Source organism: Vicia villosa, linkage group LG4, assembly GCF_029867415.1.
Source record: "Vicia villosa cultivar HV-30 ecotype Madison, WI linkage group LG4, Vvil1.0, whole genome shotgun sequence".
In the NCBI taxonomy this organism is placed as follows: Eukaryota; Viridiplantae; Streptophyta; class Magnoliopsida; order Fabales; family Fabaceae; genus Vicia; species Vicia villosa.
The window spans coordinates 91,848,507-91,872,798 of record NC_081183.1 but is presented as its reverse complement, the minus strand read 5'-3'; the positions used below and the strand labels follow the sequence as shown (position 1 = coordinate 91,872,798).

Below are 24,292 nucleotides of genomic sequence, written 5' to 3'. Positions count from 1 at the left end.
ATTAAAATGCACGTTTAAGTTTGAGTAAATAACACATGAAAAACATAGAAACTTTTATAATATATAAAAAAATTCTGGAAAAACAAAAAATATAATTTTTTTAAGAATAAATAATTAATTTTTCTAAAAATAAGTTTTAAATTTGTTTTTTTTTAAATTAAAAAAAAATGGTTTTAAACAAGTTTAAAATATAAAATTGGTTTATAACTGCAACCTGATTATAAACTAGTTTATAAATACAAACTGGTTCTAAACCAATTTTAAATTGAATTGAAACCATTTTAACAATTAATTATATTTTTATTGAAATGGTTGTTGCAAACTGAACTGAACCATAAATATGGTTTGATTCAGTTCATGAACCATGAACACCCATAATTTTTTCCTGTCAAAAAAAAATCCATTCACATTGATCCTCATAATAACACTTCAAATATTATTATGCAAATAACTTATCAAAACAAAACAAAATTCCAAGTAACTTCGGGAATCTAAATCCAAGAAAACAGACTACCAAAATCATAACTAAATAAAATTATAATCTCATACATCCACATACCATTCTTGTGTTTTGACAAGTCTCTACACAATACCTGGCACACATTACAGAAGCCAGTTTTGTGAGAAAAATCTCTTTTGTCAAAACCACCATGTTTTTAAGGATTCCCGAATGGAGAAACAAACATGTAGCATGTTAGTGAAACTCTTGTCTGTCGAAGAATTAGAAGGTCATTTGGCATTATGCTGATACTTGACCTCAGGTCACAAGAGGCAACTTTTTTAACAAGGTGACTTCAGATTCTGGTAGTTATCATTTTGATACCAATTACATTATCAACCTTATTATAAGCCATTTTCATGGTCTGGATTACTTCACCCGTCGTGCAACTTTTCTCTTATTTGACGGCCCATTTTTCTTCTCAAATCTTTTTCTCTTCTTAGCTTGGTTTTGGAATGATTTTCCAACTAAAGAGGGGATTTGTTTCAACGCAAAGCTTTTTGCTACATGCCCCAAGTGAAGTTTCTTAACCATAAATATTCTTTTCAGGTCCCCGCGATGTGCTGTGTATGCACGGACCCAAGAGCAAAATGCCTTCTTGGCAAGTTCATCCATATGGGGCTGAAAAAGATAAGCCAACAATTGCTTAGCAGATGCATTAAACCGACACAAATGTTACATAGTTTTTGAAAGTTATAAACTCTAAACACAAATCCTATGATGATTCCAAATATAACTTTGAAAACATGCTTTCCAACTAAGGATGAAAAAAGTGTGATAGTTCCACACAAATGTAGAATTCAATTAGATTAGCAATGAGGATGATCACCTTGGACGAGAGGAAGGACTCGAGTGCCTTCTGGAGACACATGATCCAGGGATGCATGTCTATGAAAACAGAATTCTTCATGTTTTTGTGTCCAGACAGTGGGAAACTGTCCAACACTTTGACGAGAGGATACTCTGTTAATGAGACACCATGTTTCTTCAAGTCTTGTAAATAGTCTATTTCAGCAGGTTGCAGAAATAACAATGACTCTCCTCTTTCGCCCAGTCGAGCTGTTCTTCCAACTCTGCATCAATGATTTGATGATAGTTCGTAAATAAGAGCCTTTCAAATAATATTGTTTGATTATTATTTTTCATAAACAGATCAATCAATACAATTTACTTTTTATTAGAGCCAACCATATTTTGACACTTTGATATTCTAGCCAGTATAAACTAGATCAATCAATCTGTCAAAATTCTAACTTCTATTAAACTGTTGACTTTGATGTGTAATTTGGCGTTTAAATCGTGCACATGTCAGAATGAATATTTTAATATCATGTGTAAATTTTCTTGTCCTTTATAAAACACAGTAAATATGCCAAATTTCCTAGCATTTTAATTTGGATTAAAATTAGAGAAACAGAAAGCATTATGAATTGAACATACACTGCCACCAAAGAAAAACTAAAGATGAATTAGGTACCTATGCACATATTCAGTAGCTTCTCCAGGGGAATCATATTGTATGATGCATCTAACATTTGGAAAATCTAGGCCTCTGGCAGAAACATCGGTAGATAAAAGAAGAGCAGATTTATCAGTTTTAAAGGCCTGAAAACTGGTCGTCCTGTCCTCCTGTTCCATATTACCATGTAGCCGAAGAGTTTTGCATCCAAGGAAAATTGGTCTGTTCCCTTCTTCGGTTTGTGGATGTGATGAGAAAAGGAATTCGGTTAAAACTGAATAGTGAAAGTCCACGGCATCACATGTTGAAAAGAATACCACAACCTATGGAGTCAAGAGATGAATGAAGTGATTCATTGGGTAGCCATTCATTACAATAAATCAGCATTTATCAAAGTGAATTGAGATGCATCATAATTAATTAGGATTCAATATAGGACTTATGTCCAAATTACATAAACACCAGGGATTCATATCAATTGGGTTCAATTTTGTATCAAATCAAGTATCACTAGCATGAATCTTAAGATACTGATAACCATGTTAAAAATAATTGAAGAATATGCAGAGTGCAAAATCTACCGATTTAAACGACCAAAGCCCTACCTTCTGTGAAGGTTCCCTTTCAAAAAGATGCTTTAGAACTGAAAGAAGTGTAGCAAGCCGTGATCCACAGGGCACTGCATAATAATCCAATTAAGTGAGCAAGATCCAAAAATATTATGCTACTACTTAGAAAGCTTATAGAAGAAATTTATAATTATCACATACCCTTCAAATATCTCTGAATCAACTGTTCAGGCACTTTATAAGCTCCAACTGCTTCTATTTTATTGGAAAACTTGTCTTCATTGTCTTCATCAGAGTCGGAATGGGCAAATCTAATTTTTGAAGTTGGCTCCATTGTTTTATCATCAATACCAATCATCACTGGATCCTCTAAACTAATTTTAGCAAGGTGGTTTACTTTCTCATTTAAGGTTGCGGACAAAAGCAGGTTCTGTCTTTGAAATTTAGAGGGTCTTGCAACAGTATTCTCTTGGTCCTCATGCCCGGTCTTCATTGAACCTAAAAGATTCAGAATTTCTTGAATCTCTTTTCCAAATCCTAATTCCAAAATACTGCAAAAAGAGAACACATATTAGGCGAACTCTTCCGCGAGATAGTAGGTATCACATTTGCTTAGATATGGCAGTTTTTATGGCAGAAGTAGATGAAAACCATACCGATCAGCTTCATCAAAAATTATCCAGCGCAAATTTGTATGCAAGAATGATGTTGTATTCTTCAAGTGATCTAAAAGACGGCCGGGAGTTGCAATAAGAATTGATATACCTAAATAAAAATCATCAAGGTTAAAAGTTGTCAATGTTTGGCACAAAATGCATAAATGTTTGTTATCATCATATTTTCTCTTTGTGATGGATAAATTTTCTTTTAAACATACAACTAGACGTCAATGCTGTTAAATCATGTTTGAAAATCCATACATTCACAAATTAACAACTTAAGCAAAAGGTTAAACAAATTAACAACTACAAAACCATAACAAGTTTTTAGCAAATAAAAAGACATAAATCAACAATTAGCAGTTGGGCCAGCTCCCACAAGTGTAAGATGGAAGTTCCACCTCACCGGAATCAAACTTCCAGCAAACCGATGCCCAGAAAAACACACAACCAGTGTCCGCTTGAGAGAGCACAGACAACAACTGCTAGTAGAGGGGTGAGATACAAAGGAACAGTATCAAAGATGAGAACAGTGGAAGGAGTCCGGAATCAATGGAGGAGGAGAATAACGACAGAATCAAGCTTTTGATTGAAGGAAGATTCACAAAATAGGAGAGTAGTGTATTTAGGGTTTTAAATACAAAAGGGTCCAAGGGTTTCAGAAACAGGCATCGAGTAACCTGTAATCTTTTTTACATATACTGATAGAACCCAGAATTTACGTAAACAAGGTGTATTATTGACTGTAAATACATGAGCTCAAAGCTCTTACAATAATGGAAAATAACATAATGCAAGTGATAACCTAGAGTCAAGAACTCCTATTCCAGAGCAAAGCTCCTAACCAGACAGAAAACTCTCCTAACCAAATCTCTAAGAATATTTCTGAATCAACTCCTCACTACTTTCCCCCGTCTTTTATAACAGAAAATCCCTTAAAATCAATGTGTTAACTAACTCTTATTTAGCTTTTTCTACAACCTTCTAAAATATGCCCAAGTATCTAAGTGTCCTATCAAAGCCACCATCTTATAAACAACTATGTCCCCAAGGTTGAGATTAGTTTTGATTGACCATGTTGTTTGTAGAAACACTAGTTTGTTAGAAAACCACATATAGCCAAGCCTACTAAGGATGCTGAAGATGGACAGCAGCTGCACCCATACACTTAAGGACCTAAATCCACCTCCCATTTGCCAATTGCAATTCCTTTCTTGATAGGTTTAGCTCCATAATTCAAGAGTAACATCAACTTGCCGACTAACAATGGTACCCTAATAGTATTCAAATTGTTTTGAAGCATCCCACATCCCTTTGCATATTCCCCAAACTTTTCCTCTATCATATACAGAATTCATCATGTTGTGTAACACGGGGAAATTTCCCCGACAATTACTATAGTTTCATTTGCTAACTTGCTGCTACTGCTTAAAGTACCTCTGATGACTCCATGACAATTGAAAGAATGCTAGATTCCTCCATTGGATGTGAGAAAGAACCCAAGGAAATAGAGATTGAGCAAAGTCAAACAATCTGGGACAATATACATAATACATGAAGGCAAGATTGAAAGTGTCTTAGCATGGTTTATGCTATTAACTATCATACTAAGACAAGTTGCGCAGCTTAATATAATATCCATACTAAAATCAAAATCCAGTTCTAGAGTTATAATTCCTCCTTTCTGGTGACTTAAAATAAGAGCCAGCCTGAAATTATCTCAACTACTCTAGATTTTGTGTCACTTACATGATTAGAAGCTGATCTTGGAAAGGATTTTGCCATAGGATATGTTGAAAAGAATGAACCCAAAGCATTGATAACGCGAGACGAGACCTTGCTTGGGATCCAATTCTTTCTTGAGATACTAAATCTCATATCTATTCTTTGCTGCCAATGCCTTTGCAATTCCAATAGATTCCAAATATAGCCACATCATCGATTGAAGGTGTATGTGAGGCGGTAGTGGCACTCGTAATAATTTCCCTTGGTATGCCACCAAAGCTAGTCTTAGTTTAAGCCTGGCACATTACATCTAGACTGAAGCAAAATTCAAAGAAATTAGAAAACCCATTTTGCTTCAATTTTTCTAGGATGCTCTCCAGCTTAGAGATTATCATTTTCCCTATTTCTTCCTTCTCCACAACTTCTCCAATAGTATATGCAAAATTGCAACACATCTGTTTGCTGAGCACACAAAACGGTTGTGAGTCAATGATGTGTATTGCCATTTGGTAGCACACAAAAGGCCCACTGCCATTTGGAGACTGGTGGCAGTGGGCCTTGCTGTTGTAGTGCCGTCCCAGCTTGACCAGCATTGGTTCCTTCAATTGTTTCTCCATCGGCAGAGCTTGATATTTGAACATGACGGCCAATGTTGACTCATTCATCATTACCCCCAATTTCCCTTGCAAGTTCTGGTTTCTAAGCTTCGACACTCTCATCTTTGATTGCCACACCAGTAAAAGGATCTGTTTCCTTCTTCTCTACAGCTTCTTTTTTTTCTGGCAACATCTTTGTTTGGGACTTAGTTTACTGGTGCTTCTCCATCGTATGTGTTAACGCCAACATGCCCCAACCAGAACTGAGATTCTCCGCGGGAACATGCCCCAACCAGAACTGAGATTCTCCGTGGGAACAAGCCCCAAATGCTTCGCCATCTCTGCTCTCAGCAATTGAGGATACTTCGACACAAACGATTTGACAGATTCCTCCAATATTCACATTCTTGCTTCCAATGCGCCATTCCTTTCATTCATCTTGAACGTCACAAATGGGGAACTCTCCTCTCCCTCGATAATCCAGCAGGTCGAACCAATTATAGAACACAGAATTTGAAGTAAACAGGATGTATTATTGACTGTAAATGGGTGGGCTCAAAGCTATTACAATGGTGGAAAGTAACATAATGCAACCATTAATCCAGAGTCTAGGACTCCTATTCCAAAGCAAAGCTCCTAACCAGGGAGAAAACTCTCCTAACCAAATATCTAACAGTATTTCTGAATCAATTCCTCACTAACCTTCCCTCTCTAACAGAAAACCCCTTAAAGTCAGGGAGTGCTAGTTAACTCTTACTTCACTTCTTCTACAATCTTTTAGAATATACCTAAGTGTCTAGGTGTCCTATCATATAGTCACTGTTCAAACCAATACAACTATGCACAGATGTGATTTTATTCTTAAGAAGAGATTGTTATCTGGCACAGCATAAGGATTGCTGATGAAATCCAAAATCACAAAATGTTGATGCACCCAAAGTTAAGAAAATAGAACCATCAAACAAAATCACAACTTTGACTAACTTGATAGATACTAAAACACTAATCTCTTTCTATGATAATTTCATTTCCATTTATCCACAACATTCGTGATTTTATTTTTAAACAACTAATAAAGAACAGATTTTAAAGAGGAAGTTAAAAGATGAGTATTGGTGATGAATAAACATAATTTCTACCTTTGCGCAGCCTGGCTTTCTCCTTTGACCTACTTTCACCCCCCATAATGTATCCTGGAACAATCCAATGAAACCGGTGCAATAACTTCTGAAGAATTTCATGAACCTGCAAACATAACTCACGCGTTGGTACAAGAACCAACGCTATTGCCAATAAACCCATTAAATCAGTGAAATTGATAAATATTGTTAAGACTATGAAACAGTGAAATTGAAAATGATGAACAACTGAACATATAAGTAAATTAAAACAAAACAAAAAATAATACGCACCAAATGTTCCATCGGAGCGCTCAATTCGCTTATCGTAACTCTGTAAATGATGAATTATTGGAGCAAGGTATGCAATAGTCTTCCCTGTGCCAGTAGCAGCATTAACTAGTCTAAATTTTCTCATTAAAGAACTCCATAGAATAACAAAAACAGGTTATACTTATAGCATGAATTAATATAGTCCCTCCATTCACATTCAGAAACAAAAATAAAATTCTCAAACAACTAAGGATACGCGTGACGGCCAGATAGAACAACAGGAATGGCTTGAGCTTGGACTAATGTTGGACCTTCAAAACCCATCCTTTCTGTTCAAAAAATTCGAAAAAATACATAGATAAAATCCAAAAATAAAAAATCACAAATTTGGATGATAGAAGCTTCTCCATGAGTTGAATTAATATTCAAAACACTGAATTCACGAAACAAAGAGATAGGGTTTAAAGAAAAAGTACCGCGAAGCTGGTCACATAACGTAGGATGAAGACCAAGGCTAGAGAAGGTGCAAGAAGCAAAAACACTATTGGCTTCTTTGTTGGTTCCATTACCAACGGCTTTCTTATCGTTGTCTTTGTTTTTCACCACTTGCGTTTTGGACTTCATCTTCGTCCCCATTCTACTATTTGTCAGCACCGTCGAAGTTGAGAAATTTGGGATATGAAGGTTGAGGAACGAGGTTGTAGGAATGTATGGTGGTGGTGAGTTGGTCGGAGTTGAGAAAGTCGTTGAGTTTGGACAGTGGAGGTGGTGGTGGAGACGGTTCCGCGGCGGTGGAGTCGACGGCGGAAGAGGAGAAGGGAAATATGAGTGATTAGGAGATGTATATCTTAATCTTAATCTTAATCTTAATATATATAAATCCAAGGTTGTCATGATGACAACCCTAGCCACATGTCACCTTGGTAGTATCTCTAAACAAAATTTGGCCACATGTCACCTTCATAGTTAATCTAAATAAAAATCTTAAACCCTAATTCTAATTTTAATAATTATAAATATAATAATAATAATAATAATCTTAATAATAATAATAATAATAATATTAATAACAACAATAATAAATAATATATTATTAAAATTGTAACTACTACATTTTTCTACAAATTGATTGCATTCATGTAAAATAAATAAATAATACACTAAAATGATAATAATAAATAAAAATAAAAAATAAATTTATTTTAATAATTACTAGATTATAACTAATAATTCTAATTTTACTAAATTGATCATCCATAAAAAATAAATAATAATTATAAATATAATAATAATAATCTCAATAATAATAATAATAATAATAATAATAATAACAACAACAATAATAAATAATAAATAATATATTATTAAAATTGTAACTGATACATTTTTTCATAATTCTTTTGGCTAGAAAAATATTATTTAAGTATGTTTTAAAATTTCTTTATTATTTTTTTCAGGTTAATTATTTATTACTACAAGTTACAAAAAGCTTATCCTTTAACTTTTATAATTTAATTTAATACTATTAATAATAAAGATAATGGGAATATAGGTAGGATAGCCCAATATAAACTTTAATATTAATAAAAATATCAGACTATTATGTAATTGTTATATATTAACACTAATAATATAGTTTAATAGGTCAATAATAAACTAAATATAAATATTTAATAAAGATTATAATTTTTAATTCTCAAATACCCGTGCATCGCACGGGTTTACAAACTAGTTTAATTTAACTTTTGCTTACTGTGTTAGGTTTTTGTTTTGCCTTTTTTTTTACGGTTTGCCTCTTGCTGTTTCTTAACTGTTGGATTAATCCAACGGTTGAGAATGGAACGAGATAGTAGGATATTTGCATTATGAATTTTCTTTTGCATTGGAAATTGATAATTTAGGATATGATTGAATTGATGAAATATAGATGAATTGGGTGGAATAAAATGTAACAAAATTATAGTATTGTTTGGATTGATTAAAAATGATAGAATTGAGCGGAATTTGATTAAATGTATTTTATTTTATTTCATTACTTTTCTTTTTTTTATACCTTTTAATTTGGATAGAATGATATAATTGTTTTAGTCTATCATGAAGTACTAAAACAATATAATAGAATCTTTATTTTATTCCGCTTCATTCGTTTTACAATATCCAAAATATAAACTGGGAAAATAAAGAGAGAATGAGAGGACTTAGGATAAGTTTGATTGCATTTTTTTAATGGGCACAGAGTGGCTCTAATGTCAAAATATGGAAATTTAGTAGTGAATGCAATTTTTTAATGGACAAAAAGTGGTTCTAATGTCAAAATATGGAAATTCTCTTAATATATATAAATCCAAGGTTGTCATGATGGCAACCCTAGCCACATGTCACCTTGGTAGTATCTCTAAACAAAATTTGGCCACATGTCACCTTCATAGTTAATCTAAATAAAAATCTTAAACCCTAATTCTAATTTTAATAATTATAAATATAATAATAATAATCTTAATAATAATAATAATAATATTAATAACAACAATAATAAATAATATATTATTAAAATTGTAACTACTACATTTTTCTACAAATTGATTGCATTCATGTAAAATAAATAAATAATACACTAAAATGATAATAATAAATAAAAATAAAAAATAAATTTATTTTAATAATTACTAGATTATAACTAATAATTCTAATTTTACTAAATTGATCATCCATAAAAAATAAATAATAATTATAAATATAATAATAATAATCTCAATAATAATAATAATAATAATAATAATAATAACAACAACAATAATAAATAATAAATAATATATTATTAAAATTGTAACTAATACATTTTTTCATAATTCTTTTGGCTAGAAAAATATTATTTAAGTATGTTTTAAAATTTCTTTATTATTTTTTTCAGGTTAATTATTTATTACTACAAGTTACAAAAAGCTTATCCTTTAACTTTTATAATTTAATTTAATACTATTAATAATAAAGATAATGGGAATATAGGTAGGATAGCCCAATATAAACTTTTCATATACTTGTCTTTCTATTCCTTAGTTAATTTTTTGTCAAAAGAATATTTTCAGTTACGTGCAAAACATAAAATTTGACTTAAAAACTCATTATATTCCATCATTCCACCATTAAAATTAATTTAGTGTTGTTTGTTCAGTTACTCATGTCACTTAAAAACCTCATTTAATCTATTATGCATCTTTAATTTCAAGAACTCATGTATAAATACCATATAAAGTCATCTATGTTTTTCAACCTCTCCTACTAACACTCCATTTTCCATTGCACTCCATTTTTCACATACAATTATGTTGGATTTGTATTACTATTACAAAAATTTCATCTTAAAGAATGACCTACTATTTCTCTTATTATTTTATTTGATATTAAGTTTATAGTTAATGTTGCAGGAACGAGATAATTTCATAATTTGGAATAGTGTTAGAGAGGTAATAGCTTGATTGGAACTCTGAGAGATGGTGTCGTGTCTCTTTTATAATTTAATTTAATACTATTAATAATAAAGATAATGGGAATATAGGTAGGATAGCCCAATATAAACTTTAATATTAATAAAAATATCAGACTATTATGTAATTGTTATATATTAACACTAATAATATAGTTTAATAGGTCAATAATAAACTAAATATAAATATTTAATAAAGATTATAATTTTTAATTCTCAAATACCCGTGCATCGCACGGGTTTACAAACTAGTTTAATTTAACTTTTGCTTACTGTGTTAGGTTTTTGTTTTGCCTTTTTTTTTACGGTTTGCCTCTTGCTGTTTCTTAACTGTTGGATTAATCCAACGGTTGAGAATGGAACGAGATAGTAGGATATTTGCATTATGAATTTTCTTTTGCATTGGAAATTGATAATTTAGGATATGATTGAATTGATGAAATATAGATGAATTGGGTGGAATAAAATGTAACAAAATTATAGTATTGTTTGGATTGATTAAAAATGATAGAATTGAGCGGAATTTGATTAAATGTATTTTATTTTATTTCATTACTTTTCTTTTTTTTATACCTTTTAATTTGGATAGAATGATATAATTGTTTTAGTCTATCATGAAGTACTAAAACAATATAATAGAATCTTTATTTTATTCCGCTTCATTCGTTTTACAATATCCAAAATATAAACTAGGAAAATAAAGAGAGAATGAGAGGACTTAGGATAAGTTTGATTGCATTTTTTTAATGGGCACAGAGTGGCTCTAATGTCAAAATATGGAAATTTAGTAGTGAATGCAATTTTTTAATGGACAAAAAGTGGTTCTAATGTCAAAATATGGAAATTCGATAGTTGAGAGTCAATATAATTTTAGAATTATTCTTCCTGATAAAGTACTTGAGAGTTTGTTATATAGAGTTCACTTTTATGTGCATATGATTTTTGTTGTTAGGGTTACTCGAGACCTAAATTGTTGAATTTTTTAAATTAAATTTTATGTAAAACTTCATTTTCACAATTCTATCCACCAAGTGTTTGCTAAAAAATACCAAGTGTTTGCTAAAACATGTGAACATGGTGTTTTCTCTTGGATTGCCATAATTCTATGCTTTGTGGCTGGAGTTATTTTCTAGAACAAAAAGTAGGTTTTGCAGACTCTGCATTACTTCCACGTTTCTCAGGATGGAGTGAGACACCACCACCTAAACCATCTTATGTGACTTATGTTATCGTTGTCTACATTCGCAGCCACCAGAACCATCAAAAGGAGTTGTCATCTCAGTGGTGTCCCTTGAGCTGAAAATTTCTGAACCTTTTTACTATTTCTCGTTTCTCTTACTCAATTGTCTATCAATCTATGTGTCAGACTCAATCTCTTTCTTGTACACATGTGCCTCTTATGAGAACTTTTGTGCAAACGTTTAAGACCTCAATAGTGAAAGTAAGTGTAAAAATGAAGGTTGTATTTTGGCTATGACACTTGTAGTGATATATTTGTGAGAGTCACAAATAAAGGCGATACAAGGGTCACTGTCTCGCTTGGGCAATACCTTTACGTGGAATGAAGGGGTTCGTGTAATACCTCATTTCTTGATTAGATGTTTTATTATAATTTAATTGTTGAATTGTGTATACTGTGTGATTTATTTAATTATTAGAATGGTTGTGGGGGTGTGAGTCCTTTAGTTATGGACATATTATGGTAATTATAGGTGGATTAGAATAAATTATAATTATTGTTGAGTAAAATAATATATTGGTTATATTATTAATTAATTATTAAAATAATAAGAGTAAGAGGGTGTGTAGAGATTTTGAGGGCAAAGTGGTATTAGCAAGGTTGAGTTGAGGGCATTATAGGAAAAGCCTACTTGGGAGAATATTTTAATAGAAAAAGGGGAAAATGAAATTACAGAACTAGTTACATCGTACGTGAAATTGAGAAGATGATAAGAGTGTTAGGCAAGAGAATGCTTAAGGAGAATAGTCCATCCATAGAACTTGGGAAGCAAAATTACCATGAATAACAAGGTAAAGGTGGATAATGGTTCTCAACTATAATTGATATGAGGGAAGGGTAGATATAGGGTTTTAGTTCTCTTTGATTGATATTGATTGTTATGAATATTGATGAAAGTGGTGAAAGCTTTGATATTGATGTTGTGTGCATATGTTGTAATATGAAATCTTTGATGATGTTGTTTAGTAAGTTGATTTGATGTTGATGTGTTTCATGAACCATGTTGGATTTGATCTGAATTGGTGATTAAAGATGATGAATTTGGTGATATGGTTATGATGTATTTTGAATCCATGATCCTATGAAATAGTAGCTTGAATTAAGATGTTAAAACGGTAGGAAAATGTTGGGTTTTAAATTATGAGATTAAGAGCTTTTTACGGAATCGAAATCGGAGGTCCAGAAGGCCTCCAACGATAAAAAAAAAAACTCATCAAATTTTGTATTCCAGAGTCGCGTCTGCGCTTAGCCTGGGGGCTCACCGCGGAAGCTGTTATTTGTGTTTTTCGACCAAAACTGTTTTGGCCACAACTTTTGATCTGCATAGTATTATATCATGATGATTCATTAATAGAATGAATGTGATGTATTTAAGATTTAATTAATTGGTAATTTATTGATTGTTGTAGATGCCATAATTGTTATATGGAAGTTGTTCATGTGAAATTTCCAATTGTTAATTTTCTGAGTTTCGTTGGTTGTTGGCTACTATTAGCTATTGTATGATGTTGTTTTGATGGGATTTTCCAATTTATCATGATTTTGATCAGTATTATGTAGTAATTGATGAATGATAAATATATGTTAATGCTAAATGATTGATTAGAAGTGATTAATTGTCGAGGTGCTTATATGTTAAATAATGAAATAAATGTTGCGTGTTAATAAGGTGGTTATGATGGTGTTAATGAGATAAATTATGCTGTTGATATTGTGTTGATGTTGGCATACACGATCAAGAGTGGACCAATGTGTATGTGTTGTTGATGTTGTTGTTGCATGTTGTAAATCATGCATCCATGTTGCCGAAACATCGGTTCTAATTATATTGCGGCCTTGATCCTATGGTGGTGGATCACGTGCGAGTAGCTAATTCCTATGTTGGGGAACTAGTGAAGTCTTACCTATGATGATGATAGCAATTTTTGTTGTGGCCTCGATCCCGTGGTGAGGGATCAGATGCATGTAGCTAATTCCTATGGTGGGGATTATTAAAGTGTTAATGTGCTCCGATTCCAAGAGGAAATCGATCCTATGGTGGGGATCATGGAGTGAAATAAACCTATATGCTCATAATGTAGTACCACATGCATTAAGTCAGTTGTTGAGTGCATAACATTTATGTGCCATTGCATGATTTTGTTGGTGTTATATTGTGTGTTGATTTGTGATAGTATGCGGCTTTCATGTTGATTATTGTGACGAATAGTTGTATTTGATGTTGATGATGTATTAGGGTGTGAGAATTATGATATGTTGATGTTGTGATTAATTGTATATAATTGTTGCAATCTATTTTTTCTTATGTCTTCTTTAATTGATTATGATTACTCATCTCTTCTGTTTGAATGTTGCTTTTACATAGGTAACACATAGATACTCAAGAGTAGATCCTGTGTAAGTGGAATCTAGCCATTGGAGTTACTCATAGTTTAGCGTTTTATGTAGTGGATTTTGCTCTGATCATGTAACATTGGGTTGGGGTGAAGTTTAATTTTCGAAACTACTATGTTGTTATGTTAGAGTCAAAATATAATTATGTTGTTGAGATGTTATATGACGTTTTGAGTTGGGTATCGATAATACTTTCATTGATATTATTAAAGTTGGAGTTTAAGACTCACAGTTAAGTGGTGTGTTACCTTTTATGATTATTTGATGATGATTCTGCTGTAAATATTTTCATATGAGTTTTAATGTCGTGTAAACATCACAGGTATAAATATTAGTTAATTGAAATATTTTGTGCAACCCGTGTTACAGAGCAGGATATGTGTATGTTTTTATGAGATGTGACACCCTTGTGTCATGTTTATAATTAATATATTCGTTAATTTCACGTAGGGTTTAGAAGAGTGTTACAGCTCGCCCTTAGGATAGACGTGTACAATATCGCCATTCATCCATTAGTCAAGTAAACATAGTCATACCACGACTCCCTGGATAAGAAGAAATCAGTAGCCTCCCCTCATTCAAAGGGACAGTTACTGTAACACCCCGATGAATAGATTTAGTTATTTAATATATTATTTGGTTGTTTTGGTGATTATTTGAGTCATTGTGATTTATTGATAAGTATATGCGATGTTTATTTGACGTGTGATATTATGTTGATGTGTGTGGGGTAGTGGAATTAAGGTGTTAGTTAGAATAATAAAATAATATAGTTTTAATTAGTATTACTATTAAATAATATAAAATAAGGAGATAATATGACGTGGAGTTAGTGAGGGCATAATAGGAATATCATACTAGGGGTTCTAAGGTTAACTAAGTGAATAGAGGAAAAGGGGAGAATATTGAATCATCGTAGAATTTTTGAGAAGCGTGAAAGAAGAGAGAGTTAGGGCAAGAAGAGGCGAAGGAATCAACCGTAAAATTTGGGAAGAGAATTAAAGCTAACAATAATCTAAGGTAAGGGGGTTATCCTAGCTATTATATTTGATTTATATTTTGATGAATTTGATGAATGATGATGATGATTTGTTTGGATTGCTTGATTAATATGACGTATCATATTGTTGCATTGGTGAATGATAACATGATCTAGAGTCAAATCCATCATGTTTATGGATTTGAAGGTATAAAGTTTGATGAAGATTATTGAAGTTGTAATGAATATTTGTGATTTGATGTTTGGAATGAATGATGCATGTTAGAACTAGGTTAATACACCTTAAATAGCAGGGAATTAGTGATAAAAACATGTTTTTGGACAAAATTTTGTGACTGGTTTGATGCAGATTGCGCAAGGTTTTTTTTTGCAGAAATCGCAGATCTCACTTAGTGTGGTAGAGCCCGCTTGACGCGCTTTTGAGAAAAAGATAAAAGTCAAGTCAGTGAGGAACGCGCTTAGAGCGATAAGGAGCCCACTTAGCGCGATACTCTGGGACGTAAAATTAATATTTTGGAACAATGATTTTAGAATATGGAGGCTTATATTTTAATAATTTTTTAGTAATTTTACTAAATTTAATAAACATGTTTGGATGGGTTTAGAAGGCTATTTGCATGGAACTTGATGATGTGATTACATGTATGTCTATACTTGTTATGATGAATATTGCTGTGATGAATGATAATATGATGATTGGAAAGAATGTGTGTGTTGATCAAGATTGTTGTGATGTTTGAATATTTGAGATGTTTGTGTGCCTTGATGAGTAAATGAATGATGATTCCACTTTGACTAGTCGTGGTCATTGATTATTGTGAAGATTGTGCATCATGCATTCATAGCATATTTGTAGGACGATAGTCCATTGATTTTTGCAATACAATTGGTCTAGTGATGGTTTCAATCATATTGTGCGGATTGAGTGTGATATTATGAAGTCCTTCGGTTCCGTGCGGGAATCGGTTCTATTGGTGAGGATCTTTGGAGAACAATGACTGAGTCAGCAGTGAAGTTTGGTGCCACATGCAAGAGTCTATTGGTGTTGCACTTCATTGTTGTGAATTGCATGATTTAGTAATGTTTAATTATCCATGATGTGAATGATGATTTAAATGATAAGGGTGGCTGAATTATGTGATGATGTTATGAATAGATGATGATGTGTAGGTGTGAGTAAGTATGTGAAGCATGAGGATACACTTGTATCGATATATGTGTGGTTGTTGATAATTGTGTACCACTACTATATTTATTCCTTATGTATTATATAATAATTATGAAATACTTATTCTTTCTATTTGAATGTTTCCTCCACGTGGATAACACGCATGCAATCATGAGTAGTCCGCGGAAGTTAGAGGATAGCTTCGTGGAGTCCTTTTTATCGTTTTTTAGAATAAATGGAGTATTGCTATGATACGTAACATCGGGGCCGGGACCTTGTGTTTTTGGAACTATTATGTTTCTTTTTTAATTGTTTTGATATGATGAATTTCCTTTATGGTATTATGGTGTTTTGTTTTATGAAGCATGAATGGTGAAGTCATGAATGATGTTTTATGAAGTTTTACAAAGATGCTTTTCAAATTATGAATTTCGCTGCGAGAAATAAATTCATATTATTATTGTTGTGTTAAATGAAATAAATGTTCAAATATCTTTGAGAATCCGTGTTATAGAGCAGGACTTGTTATTGTGGAATTTATATGAAGGTGACACCCTCGTGTGTATGTTTTAAATTAATTTAATTCATATTATATTGCGAATATTATTTGTGGGTTAGAAGGTATTACATTATTGGTATCAAAGCAGGTCGGTATGTCCTACTAGGTTATCGAGTATGTAGCTTGACAGTTGAATACTGTCGATAATAATTCTAACCTTGATGCTAATTTTGGTATGAGCTAGGTGTAGATGGAAGAAACATTGTTACGATTGCTACTGCCTTGGAGGTTGTTGCTCAGGCCATGCTGAATCAACCTAATGCTGAAGTGATTGATGAGTCGCGTAGCTTGAGTACGTTCCAGAGGGAGAACCCGTCTACTTTCAAGAACAAGTACGATCTAGATGGAGCATAAGAGTGGATTAAGAAGATCAAGAGGATCTTCCGAGTGATGGATTATTCTCCAACACATAAGGTACGTTATGGTACTCATATGCTGGCTGGTGAAGTTGACGACTGATGGATTCGCACTTGTCGGAGATTGGAAATTGTTAGTGAAGTGATTACTTTGGTGGTGTTCACGAGGCAGTTCTTGAGGAAGTATTTTCTTGAAGATGTCCGGGGAAAGAAAGATATGGAGTTCCTTGTGCTGAAATAAGGGAATTCAACTGTTACCGAGTATGTTGCTACGTTCGTGGAGCTTGTGAAGTTTTATCCACACTATAGCGCGGAGACGGCTAAGTTTTCGAAGTGTATCAAGTTTGAGAGTAGACTGCGTCCAAAGATCAAACAGGCGATTGGATATCAGCAGATTCATAGGTTTACGGAGTTGGTGAACAATTGTCGTATTTATGAAGAAGATAACATTGCTCATTCGGCTCATTACAAGAGTCTTAACGAGAAGAGGGTAAATTTGCATCATGATCGCAAGAAGCCTTATGATGCTCTAGATGAGAAGGGGAAATAAAAGGTTTCCGATAGGAAGAAGTAAAATGGGGGATAGGCTCCCTCTCCTTTAAGATGTTATAGGTGTGGTGAACAAGGTCATTATTTCATGAATGTGAGAACAAGGTGCTGAGATATTACAAAATGTGGTAAGATCGGTTATCATGCTCCTTACTGCAAGGATGATGGTTCGACTTGTTTTAATTATGGTGAACAAGGTCATATCAGCACCCAGTGCCAGACGCCAAAGAAGGATGCTAATGCTGCCAAAACTAATGGTGGAATATTTGCTTTGAGTGGAGTAGAAGATTCCAAGAAGGACAACTTGATTCGAGGTACTTGTTTTATTAACAATGCTGAATTGGTTGCTATTATTGATATTGGTGCTACTCATTCGTCTATTTTACTTGATTGTGCTACTATGTTGGGATTGAATTTGTCTTCTATGGATGGTAGTAGGGTAATAGATACTTCTGCTAGTGGTTTTGCTACTACTACTTTTGTTTGTAAGGGACATCCTTTGATTATCTTTGATAAGAGTTTTGTGATGGATTTGGTGTGTCTACCCTTACACCAAATCAATGTGATTCTTGGAATGAATTGGTTAGAGTTCAATTATGTTCATATCAATTGTTACAGTAAGACGTTGAGGTTCCCCTTGTTCGGTGATAATGGAGAGATGATGTTGTTGGCTGCTAAGCAAGTAAGTGAATACTTTATTGACGAAGTCGCGATGTTTGCAATGTTTCAGTCGTTGCAAAATGATCGTGAAGCTACAAGTATTGAACTTTCGGTTGTTTGTGAGTTTCTTGAGGTGTTTCTGAATGATATAAGTGATTTTCCTCCGGAATGTGAAGTAGAGCTTTCTATAGAATTGGTGCCAGGTACGAGTCATGTATCAATGGCTCCTTATAGAATGTCGGCGTCCGAACATAATAAATTGAAGAAGTAATTGGAAGAGATGCTCGAGAAGAATTTTGTTGGACCGAGTGTTTCTCCGTAGGGTGCACTTGTGTTGTTAGTTAAGAAGAAAGATGGCAATAGGAGGTTGTATGTGGACTATAGGCAGTTGAATAAAGTGACTATCAAGAATAAGTAACCACTTCTGAGGATTGAGGATTTGATGGATCAGTTGGTGGGTGCTAATGTTTTTAGTAAGATTGATTTGAGATCGTGTTACCATTTGATTTGTGTTAAACCAGATGATATTCCGAAGACGGCTTTTCAAACGGGGTATGGTCATTATAAATATATTGTGATGCCATTTGGTGTGTCGAATGCTCTAGGTGTTTTTATGGAATATATGAATCGAACCTACCATTCGTATCTGGATAGGTTTGTGGAGGTGTTCATTGATGATATCTTAATTTATTCCAAATTGGAGGAAGAGCATGTTAATCATTTGCGCGTGGTGTTGCAAGTATTGAAAGAGAAGAAGTTGTATGCAAAGTTGTCAAAATGTGAATTTTGGTTGAGGGAAGTGAGTTTTCTTGGTCATATGATTTCCAATAGTGGGATTGTTGTGGATCCTTCTAAAGTTGATGTTGTGTTGCAATGGGAGACTCTGAAGTCTGCGACTGAGATTCAAAATTTTCTTGGGTTGGTTAGTTATTATCGAAAATTCATTAAGGGATTTTCTAAGTTGGCATTACCGTTGACTCATTTGACTCAAAAGGGCCAAGCTTATGTATGGGATGTTGCTTGTGAAAAGAGTTTTGTAGAATTGAAGAAAAAGTTGACGACCGCTCTAGTATTAATTTTTCCTAATTCGAGTGAGTCTTTTGTGGTGTATTGTGATACATCAAAGATGGGTCTTGGATGAGTATTAATGAAAAATGGACAAGTTGTTGCCTATGCTTATAGACAACTTAAATTTCATGAGAGGAATTATCCTACGCATGACTTAGAGTTGGCCGTTGTGGTGTTTGTTTTGAAAATTTGGAGACATTATCTTTTTTGCTTTAAATTTGAAGTGTTTAGTGATCACAAGAGTCTGAAGTACTTATTTGATCAGAAGGAGTTGTACACGAGCATATGAGATGGATTGAATTGTTGAAATACTATGATTTTGATTTAAGTTACCATCCTGGTAACGCAAATGTGGTAGATGATGCATTAAGTAGGAAGTCTTTGCATATGTCGATTATGATGGTGGGAGAATTGGAATTAGTTGAACAATTCATAGATATGAGTTTGGTGTGTGAACCAACTCCTAATAGTGTGAAATTGGAAATGTTGAAACTGACGAGTAATATTCTTGAAGAAATCAGAGAAGGACATAAGTCCGACTTGAAATTGGTTGAGCAATTGACATTGGTTAACCAAGGTAAAGGATGTGAATTTCGAGTTGATGAAAATGATGTGATGAGATTTGGGAATAGAGTGTGTATTCCAAATGTTCATGAGCTTAAGAAGAGTATCCTTGAAGAAGGTCATAGAAGTGGCTTAAGTATTCATCCGGGTGCTACGAAGATGTATCAAGACTTGAAGAGATTATTTTAGTGGCCTGGTATGAAGAAAGATATTGCTGAGTTTGCTTATGCTTGCTTAACTTGTCAGAAATTGAAGGTTGAACTTCAAAAACCTTCTGGGTTAATGCAACCATTGAATATTCCAGAGTAGAAGTGGGATAGTATTTCCATGGATTTTATGACGGGTTTACTGAGGACCACCAATGGGAATGATTCTATTTGAGTGATTGTGGATAGATTGACTAAATCGGCTCATTTCTTACCAATGAAGATTAACCATCCTATTTCTAAGTTGGCTGAGATGTATATTTAGGAGATTGTAAGATTGCACAAAATACCGTCGAGTATTGCGTAAGATAGAGATCCAAAGTTTACGTCGAGGTTTTGAAAGAGTTTGCAAGATGCCTTGGGCACTACATTGTGATTAAGTTTGACGTATCATCCGCAGACAAATGGTCAAACCGAGAGGACTATTCAGTCATTGAAAGATTTGTTGAGGGCTCATGTTAATTATTAATTTTTATTGCTATAGAAAAAATATATACATTTTATAAAAATTACAGATGATGTGGGTGAGAGCGAGGCCTGTAACACCCCGTATTTTTCCTTAATTAATTTAAATTGAAATTAAATTATTTATTAGGATTATTTGGTATTTTATTGGATTCCTTGGAGAATTATGGAAATGAGGTTATTGGGCTTGATGACGTGTTTAGTAAAAAGGGGGGGCTAAGTGTTAGGCCCTTACTAAAGTGAATTTTCATTTTTCATAAAATAAGGAAAAAGAGAAAAATTGTGAATTAGAAGCAAAAGAGCAAAAAGAGAAGGAAGCATAGAACGTGAAAGCTGAAGAAGTGCGAAAGAGCGAAGAAGAGGAAGAACCCAAGATCAACCTTTGAGGTAAGGGGGGACTCTTTTAATTAATCTCTATTATCGGTTCATAGGTGATAGGATTGATTGTGTATTATTTGTTTCGATTGGGATATATGTTAAGTTTTGGGGTTTGGGAGATTTTAGCTTCAAATTTATGATGTTTGATGCAATTGATTGTTGTGAATTGGTGACAGATGTTAGAAAGGATGATAGTGTGATATAGTGGTGTTTAATGATTGAATTTGGTTTTGTTTTAGTGTGAGATTTGTATTGGAATGAAATAGTGATGAGTAGAGGGACTGAGATGCTGTCAAAATTGAGTTTTTGGTTCTGGGCACGATGTAACCGGGTAGCAACCATGTTGTAACCGGTTATCGTGTGGAAAAATTGGGGAACTGGGCAATTTTGACTGCTGTAACCGATTACCACCCCTGATGTAACCCGTTACAGGCGAATTTCCAAAATAGAGAATAGGTTGACGTAAAGGCGTAACCGAGTAGCGTCCATGTTGTAACCGGTTACACCTGATGCTGTTTTGAAAAATATTTTCTAAAACTTGCAACTTTTAAACCGTAAGTCCGTTTTAAGTACCGTTTTGAGCGCCGTGAAATAAATAAAATATTCTATATACGTAAATGGTGTGTTGGACAATAGCTGACTTTATTTTAATACCTTTCTTTTAAATATGTGGTGTTGTGGTTGTACATTGTGTGCATGAATTGGTTGATGTGACAATGTGGATGTGTTGCGACAACATGTTTATAATGAAATGTTGTGTTCGGTGTAAATTATATAATGTAATTGTTTGGATTATATTGAGGTGTGAATACATTATCCATGATTGTTGTTCGGTGTTGAAATATGATAAATATTGTTATATTGTTTGATGTTGATGATTAACATGCTTAAGATGGTGCATGCATACATAATAATAATTATGGTTGTATCCTGGTGGTGTTGGATGAGCGTTAGCTAATTCCCATTATACGGAGTTAGTGAGTTGAAATAGTCGTGTCTTGTTGGTGGTGGATCAGTGAGATGAGTTAATCCCATGGATTGGTACCACATGCATGTAGTTGCATTACATTAGTATGTATGTATTATTATAACATGAATGGAAGATGTCCAATGTTATAATGTGATGTGATTGATTTATTTAGTGTAATTGATGTATATTTGGTTGTAAATCTGAATATATTGCAATTGGGTGAATATTATGCATGATATTTTATTATTTATGAGCTTATAATATTTGTTAATTGTGAATAAGACTCACTCTTACTGTTGATATTTTTCAGATTAAGGAGTAGCGGCTTGTACTTGGTGAGGATAACTCATAGAGTTACTTCGTTTAGTTCGGTTGTGTCGGTGTCATGCTCTGGTCTTGTAACACTGGGGGGCGTTATTTTAGAGTTGTTTGATGGATTATTTTCCCTATATTAGGATAATGTTTGTTGGTTTTAAATCGGTGAATTCTTGATGTTGAATACCAATGTTTTAGGTTATTCAGTTTTTGAAGTAATTTTCACTGTGTTAACATGATTACTGAATAATATGTTTTGATGTTCCTCATAAGGCATGACATGATTTAATATTTTAAATATTTTGGAGTTGTAATGTCCTTGTACTTGTTTTACTTTGAATTTAATTAATATTCCACGGGGGTTTTAGAAGGGTGTTACAAGGCCAATCGGAGAATTTTATTCCCTATTGGGGGGAATGGGTTTTGGGGCAGAGGTGGGGTTGATACAGAGAGGCAAAGGCGGGTTGATAATGATTAAACCCACCTCTTCCTTACCCCATTGTGATGCCTCACAATAAGAAAGGAATTCAACCAACTATGTGACTAACTAACAATTTTAATTTGTTACATTATGCTATAACTAGATGTTTACCCGTGCGATGCACAGGTTATTATTAAGTAATTAAATATTGGATAGCATATAGAATAATAGTTAAAAATAAATTTTATTTTTTAATAAAAGTTAATTTGCAATAAATACTTTTGAACTAAATATTATCAATAGTCAAACAAATATTTATTAATTTATTTGAGACTAGTAATATAAGAGATTGTGAGCCATGCACATAACAATAGAAAAGAGAAGAGAATGCAGTAGAATCTCTCATAGTGTATTGATGATAGTGGTTCAGGATATATACAAAAATGAGATGGTAGTTACACCAAGAGATCAACAGAAAATAACTAACTCTATGCTCAAGTGTAACTACCTAACTAACTAATCATCTATCTATCATCTATTAGGCCCCCACAAGTTGGAATTTGGTAGATATTCAACAAATTCAACTTGGATTTCAGAGATTGAAAGGGCTTAGGAAGGAGAGATTTTGTAAAAAAATCAGCAAGCTGATTGTGAGAAGTGACGGGGAGCAACTTCATAACACCAGCAAGGTACTTTTCTTGAACGATATGACAATCAATGTCAAGGTGCTTAGTGTGTTCGTGAAACACAGGATTAGCTGCAATATGTAAGGCACTTTGACTGTCGCAGAACAATACAGGAGTCTGTGTGCAAGTGATGGACATGTCTCGAAGGAGAAATAGTATCCATTGTAGCTCACATAGTATCCATTGTAGCTCACAGGTAGCTGCAGCTAGAGCGCGATATTCTGCCTCAGATGATACGGGACACTGTTGTTTGTTTCTTGGTGCGCCATGAAATGAGAGAGTTGCCTAGATAGAAGCAAGATCCAGAAACTGATCTCCTTGTAACAAAACAATCGGCCCAGTCTGCATCAGAAAATCTGGTGACATGAAGAGAAGAATTGCGAGGGTAAAATAAGCCTTGGGGCTTTGATACCATATTAGGGATTGTGAGCCATGCACATAACAATATAAAAGAGAAGAGAATGCAGTAGAATCTCTCATAGTGTATTGATGATAGTGGTTTAGTATATATACAAGAATGAGATGGTAGTTACACCAAGAGATCAACAGAAAATAACTAACTCTATGCTCAAGTGTAACTACCTAACTAACTAATCATCTATCTATCATCTATTAAGTAACTTATGTTCAATTCAAACCATAAAAATAAGTAGGTATTATATTAGTAAATATTTCATGAAACATAGTAAATATTAAATCATCAAACTTGATAGCATATTCGTGATATAGATATATCATACTGTCTCATATTTCTCAAAATATAGAATGCTAAAAATTATTATTCCAAAGAATAATATTCCTATATATGTGTTTGGTCAAAAAGTTAGATTTTCAAGTTTATTTGAAAATAGTAACTTATGTTCAATTCAAACCGTAAAAATAAGTAGGTATTATAGTAGTAAATATTTCAC

At 33.3% G+C, this 24,292-nt stretch overlaps 2 protein-coding genes across 2 annotated transcripts; one reads left to right on the top strand and one right to left on the bottom strand.

Annotated features, from left to right (window-relative positions):
- Positions 1-508: 508 nt before the first annotated feature.
- Positions 509-7,759, bottom strand: LOC131594976 (DEAD-box ATP-dependent RNA helicase 17-like). Its single transcript, XM_058867187.1, has 10 exons — positions 7,375-7,759; positions 7,155-7,227; positions 6,920-7,029; positions 6,647-6,790; positions 3,184-3,292; positions 2,729-3,078; positions 2,564-2,637; positions 1,977-2,281; positions 1,329-1,572; positions 509-1,120 (listed from the first exon to the last, which is right to left on the bottom strand). The coding sequence occupies exons 1-10, from the start codon at positions 7,532-7,534 to the stop codon at positions 869-871; spliced, it is 1,821 nt and encodes a 606-aa protein (XP_058723170.1). The 5' UTR covers positions 7,535-7,759; the 3' UTR covers positions 509-868.
- A 7,874-nt stretch (positions 7,760-15,633) lies between these two features.
- Positions 15,634-18,579, top strand: LOC131597519 (uncharacterized). Its single transcript, XM_058870212.1, has 4 exons — positions 15,634-15,658; positions 16,928-17,075; positions 17,409-17,589; positions 17,782-18,579. The coding sequence occupies exons 1-4, from the start codon at positions 15,634-15,636 to the stop codon at positions 18,577-18,579; spliced, it is 1,152 nt and encodes a 383-aa protein (XP_058726195.1).
- Positions 18,580-24,292: the final 5,713 nt, after the last annotated feature.

Coding starts and splice junctions, on each gene's coding strand:
- LOC131597519 (XM_058870212.1), top strand. CDS start 15,634: ATGGAACTTGATGATGTGATTACAT. Junction 15,659..16,927: donor ACTTGATGATGTGATTACAT/GTATGTCTATAC, acceptor GGTATGAGCTAG/GTGTAGATGGAAGAAACATT. Junction 17,076..17,408: donor CCGTCTACTTTCAAGAACAA/GTACGATCTAGA, acceptor TCCACACTATAG/CGCGGAGACGGCTAAGTTTT.
- LOC131594976 (XM_058867187.1), bottom strand. CDS start 7,534: ATGGGGACGAAGATGAAGTCCAAAACGCAAGTGGTGAAAAACAAAGAC. Junction 2,638..2,728: donor GATTCAGAGATATTTGAAGG/GTATGTGATAAT, acceptor ATTATTATGCAG/TGCCCTGTGGATCACGGCTT. Junction 2,282..2,563: donor AAAGGGAACCTTCACAGAAG/GTAGGGCTTTGG, acceptor TTGACTCCATAG/GTTGTGGTATTCTTTTCAAC.